Source organism: Antedon bifida, chromosome 1, assembly GCF_963402885.1.
Source record: "Antedon bifida chromosome 1, ecAntBifi1.1, whole genome shotgun sequence".
NCBI lineage: Eukaryota > Metazoa > Echinodermata > Crinoidea > Comatulida > Antedonidae > Antedon > Antedon bifida.
This window is the reverse complement of record NC_136226.1, coordinates 13757501-13771884: the sequence shown is the minus strand read 5'-3', so window position 1 is coordinate 13771884 and position 14384 is coordinate 13757501. Positions and strand designations below refer to the sequence as shown.

Genomic DNA, 14384 nt, shown 5'->3' with positions numbered 1-14384 from the left:
TCGCTGATTACATTACTACACAATACTCATAAGTAAATTTAGGTTAAAATAAATATCTAAAATTACATTTACAACACAGTACAATAATAAATGAGGCATGAAGTTGTTATTTCAACGTAAACATCAAGGCTAACAAATGAAAAGTCATTCTACATTTCAAAGATTCATTTAAAATCCATAGCTAAACGTATGCAGTAAATTTTTTTAAGGATTTACTATTTCTAGAACGCTATCTAATCACATTGACTGAATAAGACTACTAACTGTACACTCTCAATCAGTATCATTCTATTCTACATAATTATTAAGTTACCAAGATTTATTATAGTAAATCTTTAAAGGTAGTTCCTACATAGCAATATAAATACCTAATGAATGGATGATAGTAGAAATTATAATAAGGCTTTTATGAAAGAAACGGTAAACATATCTCAACTAATGGTAATACCTGTAATACTAGCTACAATAGTACAGAATAAATTGAACTATTCTGTTCATGAGTAACAAAGCTATGAGATTAAATAGATATAAACAGCACAAAGTTAACTAATACTCCCACTAAAAAATGCTGGCAAAACCAAATCAAAGTAACTTCATGGTGTGGCATACATATACACATAAATTTCCTTTCTAAAAATTGTTCACATACATACATCAAAATTCACCCACTCAAAAATAATAAAATACAGCATTGTTCAAAACTGAACAATGAGTATGAAAACAAGCTGAGAAATCCAAAACCAAAGTAAATTGAGGGCGTGGCAAACAAATTAGTTTTAGTTTCTATAATAAAGAAATATTGAACAGAAATTTTTTAACTTTAGGCTGGCACAAAGTATCTATTTTGGAAACTCTTGGACTGGCATCAAGTGTCTATTTTGACATGATTTTGATAACTCTTGGGTTGGCACCAAATGTCTATTTTGGTAACTCCTGAGTTAGCATCAAATGTCTATTTTGGTAAATCTTGGGTTGGCACCAAATGTCTATTTAGGTGACTTTTGGGTTGGCACTAAATGTCTATTTTGGTAACTCTTGGTTTGCTACCAAATGACTATTTTTGTAACTCTTGGGTTGCCACCAAATGTCTATTTTGGTAACTCTTGGGTTGGTACCAAGTGTCTAGGTTTGGTACCAAGAAGTGTATGGTTTGAAACTAGTATAAACATTTGGTTAAAACATATATACAACTCTGTATTCCTAATATAACTCAGCTATTGTAATATGATCATATTAATAAATTATTTCAGCATGATCATTACTTCCTTTGATTATCCATAAAATGGAAATAGTTAAAACATGACAATAAAGCAATTGCTATGTATGCAAGTGATGTATCTTTTCAATCAGTTATTTTAATAGAAATTATATGCATTTTGTTGGCTCACTATATGTGAGATTTAGATTAAGCGAGCGGAATAAAATCTGGCAGTACTGTAGGCTAGACTGAGCACGAAGGTCATCCTTGCATACATATGGGCCTGGATGTTGCAGAGTCATAACACTCCAAATGCCTTATTTATGTATAACTATACACATGGGAGAAAGATTATAATTACTCCCTAATGGCCTAAGAACCCACATACCAAAATCATGTAGTAAATTTGATTGAACCCATGAATCAAAAAGTCTTCCCTGTTGCTATCAAAATTGATTAGAAGTCATTGGTAAACATTTAAACATGTAACTGCATCGATGTCTGCTATCGCATGTTAATTTCCCGCTTTAATTCTTGTCATCTGCTGATTTTATCAGTAACAAGCCAGACAAATGCATTGCAAGAAATTTACTGAATTTTTAAAGTAACCGATTTGGTTCATAATTATATTTTATGTCTGATCTGAATAGACTTGTATCATGAACAAGTATTCTATTGTATTCTTTAATCTAAATATTAATTCACTACACACAGTAGTATATCTCTTTTCTATCATGAAATCAATACAGACCATAGCCTAGGTCTTAAATCAGTTAGAATTGCCACCATTAAGTTGTAGAATTCACGTTTTCATTTAGCAAATATTGACTTAAATATAAATATATTTATTTAAATTAAAACTTTGTTTGATTTGATTATGTACAAATGTTAGTTTTGCAAAGATTACTTCAATATCTCTTCCTTCTTTTTGTTTGGAGTAGCCTGTCCCTTACTTTATATCAGTACTTAACAATACATTATTATCTTATAGAATATGACATAATATTTATTAATAAAAATTCTATAATTTTCTTTACAAACACAAACATATTAATGGGGTTTCTGAATAGCCATTCCAAAGGAGAGATGCACTGTACCATATTGTTTGATTAATATAATTCCATAGACTCTCAACAACAAAATATATTCAAAAAATGTTATATTTTAAATACTTACTTCTTGAATAATTCTTTGATCTCCGTCCTGTTGGTAATCTTCTTATAGAATGCAACAAATTCATCAATGTCAAGACGATTCTCAACCACTTTTCCAGAGGCTGTTTGACTTTTTTTAACATCAGCTTCCTAATTAAGAAAAAATAAATACTGATATTGGTATATTCTTTGTGATATGTATAACCAAGGAGATAGATGTCAGAGATGACGACAATGGCTGGTTTTAATTTTGATTTTTTTTTCTTTCTTTTTTATTTATTGCATTGCAATTTCATACAACAACCACAGAGAAAAACATACATTAATTACAATTTCAAACTATGTATGTGACCCGATATATATGAGTAATGAAATGAGAACATGGTAACTTGAACATAATATATATCTGCTGTGAAACAAAAACATTATATTATCTGTATATTATATTATATTCACCTAAATAATGCTGCAATTAACATAAAAACTTAAGTATGTTATTACAAATCCATACATTACTGTAACTGTTCATTATCCTTATTACATTTCAAATTTACAAGCATTATCTTCTAACCTTAAACAAATGCTTAGCATGAGATCTCTCAATTTTCATATTCATTTTCTTTAAAAGTTTGAAGCACTCGTCAAAGTCTAAAGTGCCATCGTTGTTCGTGTCAGCTTTCAAGAAATAATCTCGTATCCATCTAAGTTATTGTTAAAGAAGAAATGTATATATGACATTTTATAAGAAGATGTACAATCTGTTAATTAGTATTACCGTAGTGTTGCCAGATTTATCATTATAATTCTTATAGTCTGGCAAAAGATGGAGAGTTGGTGGGTTGGAGCATAGAGATATATTATCTCTATGGTTGTATCTATTAAACATGTTTGTATTACATGTATTGTAGAACTTGCAAGCTGGTGATATTATATCAATCTTGAAATACAGCAGTTTTAGTGCTATTTGAACAAAAAGCTGGTAGTTTACACATATCAAGCTTTGTAAGAGGATACAAAAATTGGCAGTCATAATATAAAAGTATATAGCAAAAATAGGAGATACAATCACATTATGAATACGTTTAAACGTTTTGATGAAAACCTTGCCAATTATTATTCATATACTTTGCAAGGAAATGGTAAAACAGGCTGACAACCATAAAGAAACTAAACTGAAGAAGGCAAAGCAAAGTATGTCCAAATATGGTAATAGTTTTATAATTCAATTTATTTACAAATTTTTGTTTTTTTCCTAAATAAAGATATCATCTATGTAATAGACATAGTTGACAGAAAACCTGACCCAGGTCAACATCAGGCGAGAAATGCACTAGTTAAGTCAAGGCAGGAAGAGATTCTATGACTCATAACTCTCACTACCCACCTTGCTACCACTATTTTGTTACATGTTACTGCAAGTAAATCCTTAACCAAAATGATACAATATAATATTACACAGACTTAGCTCCACCTAGAGTACCGTGTTTCGTTTGAAATCTGGACTTATACAGTAACTTATATTCAAAACAATAAATGTTGTGGGTATATCGATAAACTGTATATTAATTAAAGGATACACTTGTTGTTGTTTATGAATATCAATTGCCTGTGAGTGGCGCATCGCAAACTTTAAGCCTTCAATCCAGATTTTAGCATCATCTGCAGATCGTGCCACTAAGTTGATGGTCTTATTGTTCACGCCAACTATTACAGAGAAGCATGTCTCTTTCGGGTATTCACTGCGAGCTTTGAAGGTGTCCGTTTCATGACCTACTCGAACCTCTTTTATGTCCTCAATTCGATCTAAAATTAGATAGAAAATAATAATCATGCAAAATTACAGAGACAATTCTTAATGTTAAAATGGATTATGTTTTCCACTGCTTTGTTAATATGCTTATTATTGATGATTTCAATACTTTCACAATATGAATGTAATTCCAAATAAACATAAAATCAAGCCAGTATCCAAAATGGTTTTGTAGTGTTTTATTCTTTTCTTTTTCCTGAATTAGTGCTCTTTTCAAACTAGTAGACCAGCAGCAGATGTAATGGTAATATGCCTAACTAGCCTATCTCATGGTGATTTTTTTACCAATCTTTACACACGTAACTCATTGCCCCTTTTGTCGAAAAAAGAACCCACCTCTAACAATCATGGATACAGGCTTGATGAAATGATTGAATGAGATAAATCAAATAGATTAGTATTTAGTATGCAAACATTTTCAGAATTATTGGTTTATTTATTGTGATTTGCTGTAAGTATTGTATATAATTAATAAATGAATTAATATCAAATTAAATTTAACAACAATGATGACAATTGTGTCAATATAATCATAAACAGAAATATAATAGTACAATATGGTAATAAGTGGAACACTCTGAACAAAAACATTACAACTAATCACACCCACTGTATCATATATCACAAAGCAAACAATCTCTTATGTTTTCTTTAATAACATATTGTTAATCAATGAAGTGTTATGATTTCAATAGGTAGAATTGACGATACCCTCATATTTGTAGAATGCATTTTAGAATTAGTACAATATCAAAATAGGAAATTTCCATTAACCTACCTATTCTTTTACACACCTATTAAATATAGAAAAGTTTAAAAGGCTTCGTAAAAATACAGCCTAGTCAATGTACTCTATACATTAAACATTAATACATTTTATCATTAGTTCTTGTAAACTGATTAATTGTAACTTTCATATATGTCGGCAGTGACCTTTTCAAGTAACCATCAACATATTTTTTAATGTAAATTTAAATTTAACTATCATACACCTCTAAAGGTTGGTCAAACAGTAACACATTAATTATATGCATAGAAAATGCTGTACTGTGTAGTATGCACATGGGGAATATTAACAAAATAGATCAACATTATATTATAAATACTATTTACGTGAGTTATATTTAGAACTGATGAGCAATAACTATTTATGTATTAGTTTATTTTGATATTGACTTTGATTACCACATCATGCCCGTGCTGTAAAAAAAACAGTAATTTTTAACTTTGTACTTATTGATATATTTTGAGAAATTAAATGTTTAAATATTATTATTTAAGCATTTATATACCAAGAACAGAGTGCCTAAATATCTTAATATTATATTAATTTTATTTTAATTTATCAAAATATCTTTTGCTCAAATATGGTACAGTATACAGAGAGCAGTAAAATAGGTGTTACACAATTACTTTGATTACTGATACTCAATGAATTTTCGAAAATTACTGCAATCATACCATCTTACACTATGTGTGAAAGGGGCTTTAGGTAGCTCATGTAAGCTTTTCAGATCACCTTGGATTTGAACCAGGAAATAATTATATCCTGTAAGCAATTAATATAGTTTTAACTCACTTAATGTAGGAATGTTAGTATACTTTTTTACCAACCACGACCCTGCATTATACACCTACATAAATAATGCAAATATATGACTCATTCTTTTTATATTTCTGTCAAAGATTTCTAATTTCACTGAAGGGCGTGTCTTGGATACAGTACCATGAACCATATGAACTAATACTAAGAATGTACTTCCTAAAATACTTCCTGTAGTGGTGGATATATTGGTTGAATGTATTCATATCAACAACTTTCTAAAACTGGGGGGAGGTGGGGGGGGGGGGGGAAAGTTTCTCCTTCAATAAACATGTAATATCATGAGCAATTGTTATGCATTCCTGCCTATGCATGAATGCATTCATTTACTATAGGCCATTTGAATTATCTCTAACAGGGACAGCTTAAAAGGGAAGAAAGAATTGATGATGTTACCCAATTTAATTATGCATTTTTAACTTTTGAATGTTTTGTATAACATCAATTTGTTTTTTAAATGTCATTGTCATATCAATTGCCAGAACAGTATTAAATACAATTGTATATATTATCTATTAATATAGTACATTATAGTATAATAAATATGGATTTTCAATTTGCTTACTGTATCAAAAAAAAAATGCAATACAATAAATTGCTATTGGCAATTAATTGCATCTATGCTACCGTATTTACAAGCAAATACTGAATACAACTAAACATTCAATAACAGTAAATACTAATACAGTACTAATTTGAACTCAACACATTCTGAACACAATAAGCTTTAAAAACACAATTATTTGTACTACGCAGTACTACTGTTATAGAATAAAGACAGCGAACAATCAATATGTACCAACGTCATTAACAAGGTATCAACATTATAAGGAAGTAGTATTTTTTATTTGTAATCACATTCAATAGATAGGTCTACTACTGTGTCAACAACAGGATGCTTCTGAACAAAGTCATATGATATGAACACATTCAAAGACACATGACTCTGGTAATGGTAACCACAGTTCTACTTTTGTGTTACTTAAAATAAAGTATACAGTAAGTATATATATAATATATAAGTATTAACATATTGATTGTCAAGCTGTACAGTGTAAACATGCATAAATGATGAAAAGTCATAAAATATTGTCAAACTTACATCTAGCTTTCCATCCCTTCTTTGATGGTCTGTACGACAACACGGTAGCTTCCTTGTTGACGGAAAACGTACGCTCATGTGTTTTACGACTTTCTTCTTTCACCTTGATGAATGGCGTACCTCGTTGAAGATTCAACAATAGTTGTTCTCCTGTAAAATATCATTAAATACATTTACTATTGCCTTTTTTGTTTTGTTTAAATGTCTTTTTTTTACATATACTTTTTGGAATATACTATTTGTTATTCAGAATTTCAGAATATTTACTTAATATACTGATTATAAATTTTATAAAATGTAATTATTTATAAATACTAGGGTAAATAAAAAAATATGAAACCAACTAGACAGTGATTACAATAATCAATCCATTAGATTAACATAGAAAAATAAGTAAACCTTAAATAATAAAGGCATTATACACTGAAGAGATGTTCGAAAATTCCATTCTGAATAATTAATTGTAGATTAATTTACCTAATGGATCCAACAAATATAAGTGAAATTGCCATATTACCTTACGACCCAGATAATCATAACCTGACCTACAGATAGTATATTGAAGGTTGTCAGGAATTGACAAATTAAAATAACCTTTATTTACAAGGTCAACATTAAATTCATTTTTGTAGTAATTTATTTATGGTTATTTTTCAAAGGCTTCTCCTAGAATATTACAGCAATGAATGTGAATAGGATATGACCTGAACACCATTACGGTATTCAAATTCAATTATTTAATCAATATATTAACAAAGATCTCACAATATGAATGAAAACGAACTAAACAATAATGCATAGTAGATAACAATACTGATAGTAGTAGGCCTAAGGTTGTAACAATTTAAAATACCGGTACATTAGTTGGGCTTTTTTTCACCCTTTTAGTTACTACAGATTAGCACTGTGTAATTCTATAATTTAAATCTTGATTTTTTAATGTATTACAAAAGAAGCCAATCAGTACTGGCAATATCTTCCTTTCACTCTTAAAGGGTATTTTGATATTTATATAATTGATATATTTAAGCATTATCTCCCCTAACCCTTTATTAAATATTGTATAAACTACAGTACTTATTTTGCTAATTTTTCTTAATCGTAAACCTATGCTTATTAAACTGTACATACCAGATTGCTGGTTATTTTCCGCAGACATTTTGATGTTCTTGTCTATACTTTAGACAACAGTTATTGAATTATAAAGTCTTCAGCTACCTGTTAAAATACAAAAATATAATATTGCAATTAATGCAATTCTCAAGATAAGCAACAAAATCTTGGTTTTGACCTAAGAGAAGAAGCAAAATGTTAGAAAGAAATGTGATCAATTTGGCTGACAAATAAATGAATGGATTTTACATCAGAATGTTGGGTTTGTCAAATCTGAACTGACACTAAATAAAAGTAAGTATCCTTGTGGCATAAGAACAATTCTCATAACTACCTGGAAATTCTGGATGCTTTGGAGGGTTGTAATTATGTCATAAATACCCTGATTGAAATGCTGAAAATATTCAGCCTATAAAAGCACAATAGATTGCATGACTCTCTTTCAAAGTAGTGTTAATGTTCTCAACAATTGTGTTTTTCAATTTGAATTTAACACTTTTACAATTATTTACAGGAAATTTATGACTTTAAGATATCATTCGACATCCTATCAAACAGTAACAATATATGATTGAAAATGTTCATCTAGTTTGTAGTAATAAGTTATTAGAAATTTTCTATGATCGTACAGCTTCTTCAGAATGATGATAGATCGTCATTACTTCTGAAGAAGCTGTCCGATCAGGACAGCGAAACTGTCAAGGTTAGTTTACATACTAATTGTTGGTTTGGAAAAAAGAACATTTCTAATAAAAAGTAACAATATATATTTTGAACCATTTAGGCACACCCAGTTAAGTCAAGGCCTTCCACCCACCAACTTCCACAGCATTCATTAAGCCTCTTAACCTTTTAAATCCTACACAGTTAAAGCATGGAACTATAGCTCCATGGTTAAAGGAAGCTTGCTTATGAATAATTTAGTATGTTTTAAGAACGTGTCCTTCAGGTTAATTAAAAATATGCTACTGCTTCTTCATAAATTACCAAAATTTGACAACTTAAACTTAAAGCTCAATTTACACAGATGAGCAGTAAAGGCAAACGACAAACCGTGCAGCTTGTCCCACATATATTCAGTATCTAACCGGAGCTGGTTGCCGCTAAACCAAATGTCATGAAAGAAATTAAATAGATTCTATATTTTTGATTTCCCGCTTACTGTTACAGCTTGTCTGTGTAAAATTGGCCTTAACACATCTCTAGAAACTTTAATAATATTTTATTTTTATTTCTCCATTCTTCTGTCTTCTTCACTATTATTATTATTAACCTTGACATAAAATGTCACAGTTTCCATGAAGTATAATTTTATCTTACAGAAAAAGGATATACCATATCATATTTCATAAAAGAGAAAATAAGTATAAATATATGTCTATCACGGACATGCACTGGATGGAATAAACCCAAATATTCAAAGACTGACAATCTTATACATACATGCAACAAAATTTAAAGCCCCCTTCCCTACATTTTTTAGATCTAATTTAAGATCACAAACTATATTTAATGTAAAAATAATACTATATGGTCCTATTGCGATAACTTTTTTCGTCTTTAAACGGTTAAAAATGTGAAAAATAAGTCGATTCTAATAATTATAGCGGCCTGCTATAAATCCCAAAATGCATTGCGCGCGGATTGATATTTTTGTTTTTCACCTGTAATTCGCCCACTTTTCGATCGATCGTGAGGCCAAAACAAATGGAAGACTCCTAACTTTTCAGCGAAAATACCGGGTTTTCCCCAATTTGTATCAACGGAGTCTGGCAAAAATAGAAAGACAATTAATGCAGCAACTATACAACGTCAGGCTAGGTATATAGCTAGCGTACGATGTTCGTACGTTACCGATGTTTACCAGCTAGGTCTACAAAACTAAGCCTAGCTAGGCTAGGCCTAAGACCGTCCATGAGAGGTTGATCGCCGCGAGCTACTTAGGTAGTGCATTGTTTCTCACTTTTTATCATAATTTACCATAAAACGTACATTTAAGACAAGGAATGACATGGTTTAATGTTTTTAAAGTGATATATAGTCTTTAATCTAAATACCAAACAATATTGTGAACGACATACATGAATCGGTATAAGAAATGTTAATACTGTACATTAACTTTGTAAAAAGCAGTCAAATCTTTAATAATAATAAATCTCATTGTAATAGTTTTCAAGGTACTAAATTAGTTGGCAGTTTAATATAGCTCTCACTGACACTTGGTCAGGTCTCACTGACACTAGGTCAGGTCTCACGGACACCGGGGTCCTCCCCTTTTTAAAAACCAAAACAACCTCTCACTTTTCACACGCGCACTGGCCTGGCCCTGGGAGGGAGCACAACGAAGGCCTTGTTGTGACAAAATTATCCTCGAACTTTTTTAGCCTGCGTTTACAACTGCTATTTAGACTTATCAACTTCTTGAAAAACAAACAACATTATATATTTACTGCAATAAAATGTACAACAAATTGACAATCCCTTACCATTTGTCGACGATGTTAGACCTGCCTGTAGTCTTCTACTTTCTAGCTTTGGTTCTAGTAATGGAAGTTGTTTAGTCCCACTCCCAAATAAGTATTTACTCAAAGAACGAAACCCAGATAATCCCAAATAAAAAAGCACAGCCCGCCCTCTTTTGTGTTCAGTTGCGTAGAAGATTACAGAAAAGTACCGAATATTTGGATGTTTTAGTTATCATTATTAATTATTACTTAATATTAATACTAGTTCTAAGCTATATCTCCTGCGTTGAATATGAATTATGTCGAATGATGTGTTGTTTTTATTATAATCAATCAATTAACCTATACTAATACGAATGCTCTATCACTGAGCTATATCACCTGCGTTGTATGTCGAATAATGTGCTGTTTTTATTATCATCAATTAGCCTAAACTAATATAATAGAAGGGGACACCCGGATTTGAACCAGGGACCTCTCGATCTGCAGCCGAATGCTCTACCACTGAGCTAAATGGAATAATGTGCTCTTTTTATTATCATCAATTAGCCTAAACTAATATAATAATAGAGGACACCCGGATTTGAACCAGGGACCTCTCGATCTGCAGTCGAATGCTCTACCACTGAGCTATATCCCCTGCGTTTTATGTGGAATAATGTGCTCTTTTTATTATCATCAATTAGGCTAAACTAATATAATAGAAGGGGAGCCCTGGATTTGAACCAGGGACCTCTCGATCTGCAGTCGAATGCTCTACCACTGAGCTATATCCCCTGCGTTTTCTATAGAATAAAGTGCTGTTTTTATTACCATAAATTAGGCTAAATTAATATAATAGAACGGGGACACCCGGATTTGAACCAGGGACCTCTCGATCTGCAGTCGAATGCTCTACCACTGAGCTATATCCCCCGCGTTTTCTATGATATAATGTGCGGTTTTTATTACCATAAATTAGGCTAAATTAATATAATAGAAGGGGACACCCAGATTTGAACCAGGGACCTCTCGATCTGCAGTGGAATGCTCTACCACTGAGCTATATCCCGTGCGTTTTATATCGAATAATGTGCTGTTTTTATTATCATCAATTAGCCTAAACTAATATAATAGAAGGGGACACCCGGATTTGAACCAGGGACCTCTCGATCTGCAGTCGAATGCTCTACCACTGAGCTATATCCCCTGCGTTTTCTAAAGAATAATGTGCTGTTTTTATTACCATAAATTAGGCTAAATTAATATAATAGAAGGGGACACCCGGATTTGAACCAGGGACCTCTCGAACTGCAGTCAAATGCTCTACCACTGAGCTATATCCCCTGCGTTGTATGTTGAATAATGTGCTGTTTTTATTACCATAAATTAGCCTAAAAAATATAATAGAAGGGAACACCCGGATTTGAACCAGGGACCTCTCGATCTGCAGTCGAATGCTCTACCACTGAGCTATATCCCCTGCGTTTTCTATAGAATAATGTGCTGTTTTATTACCATAAATTAGGCTAAATTAATATAATAGGAGGGGACACCCGGATTTGAACCAGGGACCTCTCGATCTGCAGTCGAATGCTCTAACACTGAGTTATATCCACTGCGTTTTCTACAGAACAATATGCTGTTTTTATTACCATAAATTAGGCTAAATTAATATAATAGAAGGGGACACCCGGATTTGGACCAGGGACCTCTCGATCTGCAGTCGAATGCTCTACCACTGAGCTATATCCCCTGCGTTTTATATGGAATAATGTGCTGTTTTTATTATCATCAATTAGGCTAAATTAATATAATAGAAGGGGACACCCGGATTTGGACCAGGGACCTCTCGATCTGCAGTCGAATGCTCTACCACTGAGCTATATCCCCTGCGTTTTATATGGAATAATGTGCTGTTTTTATTATCATCAATTAGGCTAAATTAATATAATAGAAGGGGAAACTCGGATTTGAACCAGGGACCTCTCGATCTGCAGTCGAATGCTCGACCACTGAGCTATATCCCCTGCGTTTTCTATAGAATAATGTGCTGTTTTTATTATCATCAATTAGGCTAAACTAATATATAGAAGGGGACACCCGGATTTGGAGCAGGGACCTCTCGATCTGCAGTCGAATGCTCTACCACTGAGCTATATCCCCTGCGTTTTCTATAGAATAATGTGCTGTTTTTATTATCATCAATTAGGCTAAATTAATATAATAGAAGGGGGACACCCGGATTTGAACCAGGGACCTCTTGATCTACAATCGAATGCTCTACCACTGAGCTATATCCCCTGCGTTTTCTATAGAATAATGTGCTGTTTTTATTATCATCAATTAGGCTAAATTAATATAATAGAAGGGGACACCCGGATTTGAACCAGGGACCTCTCGATCTGCAGTCGAATGCTCTACCACTGAGCTATATCCCCTGCGTTTTCTATAGAATAATGTGCTGTTTTTATTACCATAAATTAGGCTAAATTAATATAATAGAAGGGGACACTCGGATTTGAACCAGGGACCTCTCGATCTGCAGTCGAATGCTCTACCACTGAGCTATATCCCCTGCGTTTTATATGGAATAATGTGTTGTTTTTATTATCATCAATTAGGCTAAATTAATTAAATAAGGGGACACCCGGATTTGAACCAGGGACCTCTCGATCTGCAGTCGAATGCTCCACCACTGAGCTATATCCCCTGCGTTTTCTATAGAATAATGTGCTGTTTTTATTATCATCAATTAGGCTAAATTAATATAATAGAAGGGGACACCCGGATTTGAACCAGGGACCTCTTGATCTACAATCGAATGCTCTACCACTGAGCTATATCCCCTGCGTTTTCTATAGAATAATGTGCTGTTTTTATTATCATCAATTAGGCTAAATTAATATAATAGAAGGGGACACCCGGATTTGAACCAGGGACCTCTCGATCTGCAGTCGAATGCTCTACCACTGAGCTATATCCCCTGCGTTTTCTATAGAATAATGTGCTGTTTTTATTACCATAAATTAGGCTAAATTAATATAATAGAAGGAGACACCCGGATTTGAACCAGGGACCTCTCTATCTGCAGTCGAATGCTCTACCACTGAGCTATATCCCCTGCGTTGTCTATAGAATAATGTGCTGTTTTTATTATCATCAATTAGGCTAAACTAATATAATAGAAGGGGACACCCGGATTTGAACCAGGGACCTCTTGATCTGCAGTCGAATGCTCTACCACTGAGCTATATCCCCTGCGTTTTATATGGAATAATGTGCTGTTTTTATTATCATTAATTAGGCTAAATTAATTAAATAGAAGGGGACATTCGGATTTGAACCAGGGACCTCTCGATCTGCAGTCGAATGCTCTACCACTGAGCTATATCCCCTGCGTTTTATATGGAATAATGTGCTGTTTTTATTATCATTAATTAGGCTAAATTAATATAATAGAAGGGGACACCCGGATTTGAACCAGGGACCTCTCGATCTGCAGTCGAATGCTCTACCACTGAGCTATATCCCCTGCGTTTCTATAGAATAATGTGCTGTTTTTATTATCATAAATTAGGCTAAACTAATATAATAGAAGGGGACACCCGGATTTGGACCAGGGACCTCTCGATCTGCAGTCGAATGCTCTACCACTGAGCTATATCCCCTGCGTTTTCTATAGAATAATGTGCTGTTTTTATTATCATCAATTAGGCTAAACTAATATAATAGAAGGGGACACCCGGATTTGAACAGGGACCTCTTGATCTGCAGTCGAATGCTCTACCACTGAGCTATATCCCCTGCGTTTTCCATAGAATAATGTGCTGCTTTTATTATAATCAATTAGGCTAAATTAATATAATAAAAGAGGACACTCGGATTTGAACCAGGGACCTCTTGATCTGCAGTCGAATGCTCTACCACTGAGCTATATCCCCTGCGTTTTCCATAGAA

The 14384-nt window shown here is 32.7% G+C and overlaps 1 protein-coding gene and 23 non-coding genes across 27 annotated transcripts in view; all 24 read right to left on the bottom strand.

Moving 5' to 3' along the window:
* The window catches only part of LOC144843082 (1-phosphatidylinositol 4,5-bisphosphate phosphodiesterase delta-1-like), a 33403-nt gene extending 22845 nt beyond the window's left edge, over positions 1 to 10558 (bottom strand). For all 4 annotated transcript variants that reach the window (XM_078699772.1, XM_078699779.1, XM_078699786.1 and 1 more), the window contains exons 1-6: positions 10467 to 10558; positions 7999 to 8085; positions 6868 to 7017; positions 3930 to 4155; positions 2924 to 3053; positions 2375 to 2502 (exon numbers count right to left, since the gene is read on the bottom strand). In XM_078699772.1, coding sequence (XP_078555898.1) covers positions 2375 to 2502; positions 2924 to 3053; positions 3930 to 4155; positions 6868 to 7017; positions 7999 to 8026 — 662 coding nt within the window. In that variant the 5' untranslated portion in view covers positions 8027 to 8085; positions 10467 to 10558. The remainder of the gene's footprint in view (positions 1 to 2374; positions 2503 to 2923; positions 3054 to 3929; positions 4156 to 6867; positions 7018 to 7998; positions 8086 to 10466) is intronic.
* A 455-nt stretch (positions 10559 to 11013) lies between these two features.
* On the bottom strand, positions 11014 to 11085 carry Trnac-gca (transfer RNA cysteine (anticodon GCA)). Its single transcript has one exon. It is a non-coding gene; the product is annotated as a tRNA-Cys (tRNA).
* A 65-nt stretch (positions 11086 to 11150) lies between these two features.
* Positions 11151 to 11222, bottom strand: Trnac-gca (transfer RNA cysteine (anticodon GCA)). The gene has a single exon. It is a non-coding gene; the product is annotated as a tRNA-Cys (tRNA).
* A 66-nt stretch (positions 11223 to 11288) lies between these two features.
* Positions 11289 to 11360, bottom strand: Trnac-gca (transfer RNA cysteine (anticodon GCA)). The gene has a single exon. It is a non-coding gene; the product is annotated as a tRNA-Cys (tRNA).
* A 202-nt stretch (positions 11361 to 11562) lies between these two features.
* Trnac-gca (transfer RNA cysteine (anticodon GCA)) lies at positions 11563 to 11634 on the bottom strand. Its single transcript has one exon. It is a non-coding gene; the product is annotated as a tRNA-Cys (tRNA).
* A 65-nt stretch (positions 11635 to 11699) lies between these two features.
* Trnac-gca (transfer RNA cysteine (anticodon GCA)) lies at positions 11700 to 11771 on the bottom strand. The gene has a single exon. It is a non-coding gene; the product is annotated as a tRNA-Cys (tRNA).
* Positions 11772 to 11835: 64 nt separating this feature from the next.
* Trnac-gca (transfer RNA cysteine (anticodon GCA)) lies at positions 11836 to 11907 on the bottom strand. Its single transcript has one exon. It is a non-coding gene; the product is annotated as a tRNA-Cys (tRNA).
* A 201-nt stretch (positions 11908 to 12108) lies between these two features.
* On the bottom strand, positions 12109 to 12180 carry Trnac-gca (transfer RNA cysteine (anticodon GCA)). Its single transcript has one exon. It is a non-coding gene; the product is annotated as a tRNA-Cys (tRNA).
* A 65-nt stretch (positions 12181 to 12245) lies between these two features.
* Positions 12246 to 12317, bottom strand: Trnac-gca (transfer RNA cysteine (anticodon GCA)). Its single transcript has one exon. It is a non-coding gene; the product is annotated as a tRNA-Cys (tRNA).
* A 65-nt stretch (positions 12318 to 12382) lies between these two features.
* Trnac-gca (transfer RNA cysteine (anticodon GCA)) lies at positions 12383 to 12454 on the bottom strand. The gene has a single exon. It is a non-coding gene; the product is annotated as a tRNA-Cys (tRNA).
* A 64-nt stretch (positions 12455 to 12518) lies between these two features.
* Positions 12519 to 12590, bottom strand: Trnac-gca (transfer RNA cysteine (anticodon GCA)). Its single transcript has one exon. It is a non-coding gene; the product is annotated as a tRNA-Cys (tRNA).
* Positions 12591 to 12656: 66 nt separating this feature from the next.
* On the bottom strand, positions 12657 to 12728 carry Trnay-gua (transfer RNA tyrosine (anticodon GUA)). Its single transcript has one exon. It is a non-coding gene; the product is annotated as a tRNA-Tyr (tRNA).
* Positions 12729 to 12793: 65 nt separating this feature from the next.
* Trnac-gca (transfer RNA cysteine (anticodon GCA)) lies at positions 12794 to 12865 on the bottom strand. The gene has a single exon. It is a non-coding gene; the product is annotated as a tRNA-Cys (tRNA).
* A 65-nt stretch (positions 12866 to 12930) lies between these two features.
* Positions 12931 to 13002, bottom strand: Trnac-gca (transfer RNA cysteine (anticodon GCA)). The gene has a single exon. It is a non-coding gene; the product is annotated as a tRNA-Cys (tRNA).
* A 63-nt stretch (positions 13003 to 13065) lies between these two features.
* Trnac-gca (transfer RNA cysteine (anticodon GCA)) lies at positions 13066 to 13137 on the bottom strand. Its single transcript has one exon. It is a non-coding gene; the product is annotated as a tRNA-Cys (tRNA).
* A 65-nt stretch (positions 13138 to 13202) lies between these two features.
* Positions 13203 to 13274, bottom strand: Trnay-gua (transfer RNA tyrosine (anticodon GUA)). The gene has a single exon. It is a non-coding gene; the product is annotated as a tRNA-Tyr (tRNA).
* Positions 13275 to 13339: 65 nt separating this feature from the next.
* On the bottom strand, positions 13340 to 13411 carry Trnac-gca (transfer RNA cysteine (anticodon GCA)). Its single transcript has one exon. It is a non-coding gene; the product is annotated as a tRNA-Cys (tRNA).
* A 65-nt stretch (positions 13412 to 13476) lies between these two features.
* On the bottom strand, positions 13477 to 13548 carry Trnac-gca (transfer RNA cysteine (anticodon GCA)). Its single transcript has one exon. It is a non-coding gene; the product is annotated as a tRNA-Cys (tRNA).
* Positions 13549 to 13613: 65 nt separating this feature from the next.
* On the bottom strand, positions 13614 to 13685 carry Trnac-gca (transfer RNA cysteine (anticodon GCA)). Its single transcript has one exon. It is a non-coding gene; the product is annotated as a tRNA-Cys (tRNA).
* A 65-nt stretch (positions 13686 to 13750) lies between these two features.
* On the bottom strand, positions 13751 to 13822 carry Trnac-gca (transfer RNA cysteine (anticodon GCA)). The gene has a single exon. It is a non-coding gene; the product is annotated as a tRNA-Cys (tRNA).
* A 65-nt stretch (positions 13823 to 13887) lies between these two features.
* On the bottom strand, positions 13888 to 13959 carry Trnac-gca (transfer RNA cysteine (anticodon GCA)). Its single transcript has one exon. It is a non-coding gene; the product is annotated as a tRNA-Cys (tRNA).
* A 64-nt stretch (positions 13960 to 14023) lies between these two features.
* Trnac-gca (transfer RNA cysteine (anticodon GCA)) lies at positions 14024 to 14095 on the bottom strand. Its single transcript has one exon. It is a non-coding gene; the product is annotated as a tRNA-Cys (tRNA).
* Positions 14096 to 14160: 65 nt separating this feature from the next.
* Positions 14161 to 14231, bottom strand: Trnac-gca (transfer RNA cysteine (anticodon GCA)). Its single transcript has one exon. It is a non-coding gene; the product is annotated as a tRNA-Cys (tRNA).
* A 65-nt stretch (positions 14232 to 14296) lies between these two features.
* Trnac-gca (transfer RNA cysteine (anticodon GCA)) lies at positions 14297 to 14368 on the bottom strand. Its single transcript has one exon. It is a non-coding gene; the product is annotated as a tRNA-Cys (tRNA).
* Positions 14369 to 14384: the final 16 nt, after the last annotated feature.